This window comes from Ictalurus furcatus, chromosome 26, assembly GCF_023375685.1.
Source record: "Ictalurus furcatus strain D&B chromosome 26, Billie_1.0, whole genome shotgun sequence".
Classification (NCBI taxonomy): Eukaryota; Metazoa; Chordata; class Actinopteri; order Siluriformes; family Ictaluridae; genus Ictalurus; species Ictalurus furcatus.
In genome coordinates, this window is record NC_071280.1 from 996,835 (window position 1) to 1,003,808 (window position 6,974).

Sequence of the window (6,974 nt, forward strand, 5' to 3'; positions counted from 1 at the left end):
CTACCTGGGATAGGTTGCCATAACAACCTCTTATACGATATAATCATGAAGAAAGTGTCTGTGTTTGTGTGTACACATTATAAATAACATGGTACAAGCCACGGCCAAGTGGTTGAGCGCTTGTTTATGCTTTGATCGGCTTCCTGTCAGTTATTTTATAGAAACGCTGGTCACTGAAATCGCCAAGTGCCCAGCTCAGCCAGATAATTCTCCTGCGAGCAAAATAACTAATGAAAAAAAAAAAACCCAGAATAAACATTTTCCCAAGATGGAGTCATTTATTACTCACGAAGGGAATGAAGATGGACACAAAAATCACAAAACACGATCGGTACAAAACATTAACCTGTTTCAATCGCGGGATTTTGCGGCCTCCTGGTTTTTTTTGTTTGTTTGTTTGTTTTTTAATTTGAAGAGATAAAAAGATATGATATGAAAAATATGTATTTTTGAGCGATAACTTAAGCTGGCGTGTTAAATTCCTACGCAAAATGCGTACGTGAACGTTCATTAGCGCAATCAAACACACGTTACTGTGCCTACTGGACACTTCATTTAGTAAACGCTCCTTAAGTGGAAGAGGGTTGCTTGGCAACCTTTGGCCTGGATTTGAGCCAAGTGTCTGCTGCGTGTGCGCACACACACACACAGACACACACACACACACACTGCTTCCGAGGTAATTCAGGGCAATGCAGTGTTTATAGCGGCACTGCCTCATTCAGAGAGTCGAAATGGGAAAAACGATAGAGGAAAAAAAGAGAAATTGAGTGAGCTGGTGAGAGAGAGAGAGAGAGAGAGAGAGAGAAGATGGAAGAGAAGAGGTCTGCAGAATGAAATTAGCTGAAGGAGGGTTTTCTGGCTGAAGTGTTAAAGCGCAGCGTCAGCAGATTTCCTACTCTATTGTTCTAAAGGAGACGTTAGAGACAAGAGGTACTGAAGAGGTATATCACCACACACACACACACACACACACACACAAACACACATATACACACATATACACGTGTGACAAGATGAAATAGAAATCAAGGTCGCACCGATCACACTCGACATACAGGAGGAAAACATGAAGGCAATACCCTCCTGAAAAACACAGTAGAAACCATTTCAGAAATTCTGATGGTTTCCACTACAAATACCATTAAAACCATTAAGAAATGTTGTGTGTTTGGGGCATTAGGATTTAATGCTTTGTGTATTGGTTTCCATTAGACATAAACATACCACTGAATGTTTAGAACACTAAACATTACCACTAGAGGTCCACACGGACCATTATAGTTTCCATTAAAACCAATACAACTCCCATTATCACCATTAGACTGTCTGTAATGGTTTCTCTACAGTTTCTTTTTTAATTGTATGGACTGATATAAATAACGCCCAGCTACACGTACCTGTATCAACACGTACCTGTACCTTTATCAATCATTTCATTAAAACCGACTTCACGTCCCGTGTTTTTTTTTTTTTACCTCAAAATCGAGTCGATTATTACTTCAGAGATCATCTTATTTTTGAAGTAACGATTTGTAAACGATCCATTCTGAAAAACGTTCCTTTTTATTATTTTTTTTAACTCCACTGAACGCACTCATCCCTACCGTATAAGATGTTCGAAAACATTCCACACGTCGTGAAATCATCCGAATTTCCTAAGGATCACGGGGAGAAGAAAAACACGTTTTCCTGCTTTCCTTTTGTCGTTTTTACTTTGCTTACTTTCTACGTGACGCTGTGGCGTGGACTGACGCGGTTATCGACGGTAAAGAATAAAAGATATAACATTTTAAGTGAATGATTAGAATGACTTTACTGTACCTGACCAGCTAGCTAACCCTAAAAAAAAAACCCCCCGACCTAGCGATTTACCGCTAACGCTAATCTGTTAATCTCCTCACATCTCTTGGTGGTGTAAAAAAACAAATTAATTCCCGAGTTGAAACAACGCAAATCGTGATGAAGAATTTATAAGTCGTGTGGCGTAAACGTCGCACGGGCCGAGATTATTTTGGTCCGTCGTAGAAATACTGTAGCGTGAGGCAAAATTCCAGGTCGCTGACGCATGCCTTTGTGCTTTCGTCCGCTCGGCTTCTGTAATGCACTTCACACCGGGCTGCCAGAAAACACATCGACTGACTGCAGGCTGAATTTCAACAAGCTCCTGTAATGGGGGGAAAAAAAAAGAAGAAGAAGAAAAAAAAAAAAAAACAGCTGGCTTTAAGCCGATTTTATTTATTTATTTATTTATAAAAGTGCTTATTCGCCTATAAAAGCCTTTAACGGTTTTACTAACATCGGATTCATTTATCGCCTCGTCACATCCCAAGCGCCGTTACGTCGCTTCGACACGCTAAATATTAGCGTTATTATCGTTATTATTTCAAACGTTGTTAAGTTTCTTGATACGATGTCCAAGTAAATGAAACGTCCACGTAAAATAACTTATTTCATTATTTATTCAGTACGTCCATGAAGTGAAATGAGTACATTCTAATGAGTATTTCATTATATAAAGAAAAGCGAGCTTCAAATTCAAATCGTGTCCTTTAGCTTTAAGACGTCAGCGCAAGCATGCACCGCTGTGATTGGCTAACGTGCTTGCCTATGAATCAATTTTTGACGCCACCTGCCGTAACACGTGTGGAATTGTTTTCGGAGACCGAGCGCCAGGGGGCGGGGCCAACGGTGCCATTATGTAAAAGTAGGTGTCGACGGCTTGCTGCAGGGGCAGTCATATGCAAATGTTTTTACCCGTGTGATGTCACAAGTCTCAGCATGTCCAAACGAGCTGGGTTATAAATAAATGATTTTGTCGTACTGAGGACGATGTAATAAGCCACGAAACAACCTCTTATATGTCAAAGGAGAATTTGATTTCTCATGTCATGACGCCTTTAAGGTTTTGAATAATATCTGTTTTTATTTATTTAGTTACATGTTGTTGTTTTTTTTCCAGAGAGTGCATCTTTAAGTCACATTTTTTTTTAAAAAGCCAAAAAAAATAATGATGTATTTCCTGTAAATGATATACGAATGTAACGAACTTGATAATAAAGACAGCGCAGAAATAAAATATCGAATGAAACATGCAGCTTTAATTTTCTCACAGAGTCAACAGAGATCATTAAAAGAACAAAACCTTTTACAAACACAACCAGAAACGACAACCGTCGAGTTCAGTTCAGTTCTGTTTGTAGTGTAGCACTGCCATCTTATGGCTGTCCTGCTTTGGTGTGTGTGTGTGTGTGTGTGTGTGTGTGAGTCAGAAAGGAGAATTCATTCCAAGTTTGGTGTCAAATTGCAGCTTCTGCCTCTTCTGGTACCTCACCCTCATCCTGTAACACACACACACACACACACACACACACACACACACACACACGCCACATAATCTGAGTCTTGATGTTAAAACGTTGTCAGAAAGAAAAAAAAGAAAAAATAATAAAGAATGAAAGAAAGATTAAACAAACAAACAAACAAATAAATAAAGATAGATAGAAAGAAAGAAAGAAAGCATGACAGTAATAAAGACAGTTATGCATTATTTTAATTATTATTTATATTAATTACATTATCATTATTATTATTATTAGTAGTAGTAGTATTCTCCCAATAACAAGCTGCATGTTTTTCTCTAATGAACTGTAAGACAGAGAGAATAGAGAGAGAGATCTGCTGAGGGAACGAGTGTTTATAGCTGCTATAACGTACGTGAGAATAGGAACTAACTCGTTTCCTGGAGCATTAAGCGTAATGACAAATGGATAAAAACTACGCTTCGCTCGTAACAGGATTATTATTACGAGTGACGGATATTACCTTATCTCATGCAGTTTTATTCCCTCGTTGATAAATACGAGGGGGAGGAGCCAGAGGATTCCCAGCAACCAGGTTACCGGTGGTACGTCACTGATGTAGAAAATGCGGTGAGGGGTGGGGTCATGCCAGAGTAGGCGGGATCCAGTTGCTATGGAAACACTCAGGATGGGTCTGAATGTGAGAAAAAAAAAAAAAAACCCTGCATAAGCCTGAAATGTAAATGAAGGCCTGTACAGTATTATATAATATACAGCTTCAGATCAATGCTTGTTTTTTTTCCTGACAACCAAACAAATATATAATAAATATGCTGAAATATTAAGTGTGAACATTAAAAAAAAAATTGAGGAGTGCGTTGAGACTCACAGTGTGCAGATGACGGCGCACCAGCTGTGGTTGCTCAGAGGGTTTTGCTTCCACAAAGGTGCCGAGCGATGCACGTGACTGACTGACGTGCACACTACCGAGAGAAAAAAAATGTAAGGAGTAAGTAGTGACACACGCTAGACCACTCGGTTAAACGAAAATAATCCTCGCTAAAAAATATACTTCGAGGTATATTACTGGAGTCTGGAGTGTGTTATTCCACATATACAAAAGCAATTTCCCAAAAACTGCTGTTATACTAATAAATGAGTTCACCTCTTCGGACCAATCAGCCTCGAGAATTCAGACTCAAACAAAGCGTAATAAAATGTATACAAAAATGATTTCATTACACCTTAAAATTGAGAAACATTTTAACATCTAATTGCCACTGAAGATGTCCTTCCATAACCCCACCTTTCACCAAAACCGTTGGAAACGGATCGCCGTTTTTATTTGAATGGATACTTTGATGTGGCTGGATGAACAAAAAAGTTCAACCAACATGACCATGAACATGAGGAGCAACTTTTGACTCACTGGCATAGACAAGAGAGAGCAAGGCAATGACTTTCTGTCCCAGAGAAAGACCGTCCGAGTGTTTGCCGTACCAGTCTGGGGACCATGCTGAAGAATTCCTAAACAAAAAAGTATGAAAAGAAATTACATGGATAGTGTTCAGCAGGTTTAACAGGTTTAGAAGATTTAGAAGGTTTAGAAGGTTTAACAGGTTTAGAAGGTTTAGCAGGTTTAGCACGTTTAGCAGGTTTAGAAGGTTTAGCAAGTTTAGAAGGTTTAGCAGGTTTAGCACGTTTAGAAGGTTTAGCAAGTTTAGAAGGTTTAGCAGGTTTAACAGGTTTAGAAGGTTTAGCAGGTTTAGAAGGTTTAGCAAGTTTAGAAGGTTTAGCAGGTTTAGCAGGTTTAGAAGGTTTAGCAAGTTTAGAAGGTTTAGCAGGTTTAGAAGGTTTAGCAAGTTTAGAAGGTTTAGCAGGTTTAGCACGTTTAGAAGGTTTAGCACGTTTAGCAGGTTTAGCACTTTTAGCAGGTTTAGCAGGTTTAGCACTTTTAGCACGTTTAGCACGTTTAGCAGGTTTAGCACGTTTAGAAGGTTTAGCAGGTTTAGCACTTTTAGCACGTTTAGAAGGTTTAGCAGGTTTAGCACGTTTAGCAGGTTTAGCAGGTTTAGCACGTTTAGCAGGTTTAGCAGGTTTAGCAGGTTTAGAAGGTTTAGCAGGTTTAGCACGTTTAGCAGGTTTAGCAGGTTTAGAAGGTTTAGCAGGTTTAGGACTTTTAGCACGTTTAGCAGGTTTAGCAGGTTTAGAAGGTTTAGCAGGTTTAGCACATTTAGAAGGTTTAGCAGGTTTAGGACTTTTAGCACGTTTAGAAGGTTTAGCAGGTTTAGCAGGTTTAGGACTTTTAGCACGTTTAGCAGGTTTAACAGGTTTAGCAGGTTTTGCTTAGCTTTGGAAATGATTAATAAATAAACAAATGCACACAATTATACATAGCAATAACAATAATAATTCATTACTAATACAAATGACTCATCCAAACATTCAAATCTAGATCGGGATAAAATGTAATAAAATATTAATAGTACATGATTTCATTAGAAATGTAATACGAAATGCAAACGTGAAAACAATGCGAATATTGTACAATAAAAACGCAGTAAAAATTATGTAAAAGGAACTGATACGTCGAAAATAGATATTTCAAAAGCAGAAGGAAAATCATCAAATCAAATCAAATTAAATCAAATCAACTTCTTATTGTGTAACTTATCACTGTGTTAATTGCCAATGCAAAGCAGTCTAATAGATATTATACTACTGTATACGCAATATTATCTCTTCTGTTTACAAAAAATAATAAGCCTTGATAATAAATATAATTATATTGCAGAGATTACGTACATGAGCAGAGCTGTCGGGTGACAGAGTTTCCCGTCTTCGTGATTGATGTTCAGGCAGAAAGCGTGCAGTAAAAGGCCGAAGCAGGTTAAATAGATGCACACGGTCAGACCAAACTTCACAGAGTAGCAGAGCACGAAGTACCGCAGCGTCTGCAGGTGAGAATTTACCTGGAGAGTTTATTCTCAGTAGCTTGTGTACTGTGATGACCACAACGTTTTAGAATGCTGATCTTTATTGCTTTGTAATGCAAATTATTGTGAATGAAATATGATGAAATTCGGCACAGCGATAGAGGACACGCTTAGCTGTCTTCACACCAATTTTGGTGTACACCAATCAAGAGCTGTAGCGCCACCACCAAGGCAAACTCGGACATACGTTTGCAATAATAACAATGTGGTAGAAATGAGGTTTCACTGTACTCTAATACCCCCCCAACCCCCCCCCCCCCCCTTAAAGCTCACAAACTTATTTTAGTGTTTTAAATGATATATTTTTGAATAATAAGTACTACCTAAAAAAAACTGATAGCTATTTGATTAATAATAAAACATTTCTGGTAATGCGTTGTGACTTTCAGGCTGACTTCATTTGCATATAAAAGAATCAATAGAGATTAAAATAAAATGAGATATAATTAGATAATTAAAATTAGATATATAAGTGCTTTTTGTAGCACTTCATTTTATAGTAGGTAATCAGGTAATAGGTAATTATTTTGTAAGTAGCTAATAATGAAAGATATGTATGTGGTAAGTAACTAGTATTTACTATGTAACATGTGGAAGCTAGTAATAATAGGCAAGTATGGGGTAGGTAGTTAGCCATTAGTTAGTAGCTAGTAAGTAGTTTGGTATTAAATATTTA

The 6,974-nt window shown here is 37.9% G+C and overlaps 1 protein-coding gene across 1 annotated transcript in view; it reads right to left on the reverse strand.

Moving 5' to 3' along the window:
• Positions 1-3,081: 3,081 nt before the first annotated feature.
• The window catches only part of LOC128602280 (transmembrane protein 94-like), a 6,768-nt gene continuing 2,875 nt past the window's right edge, over positions 3,082-6,974 (reverse strand). The window contains exons 8-12 of the mRNA XM_053615975.1: positions 6,108-6,256; positions 4,732-4,829; positions 4,192-4,285; positions 3,826-3,996; positions 3,082-3,341 (exon numbers count right to left, since the gene is read on the reverse strand). Coding sequence (XP_053471950.1) covers positions 3,269-3,341; positions 3,826-3,996; positions 4,192-4,285; positions 4,732-4,829; positions 6,108-6,256 — 585 coding nt within the window. The 3' untranslated portion in view covers positions 3,082-3,268. The remainder of the gene's footprint in view (positions 3,342-3,825; positions 3,997-4,191; positions 4,286-4,731; positions 4,830-6,107; positions 6,257-6,974) is intronic.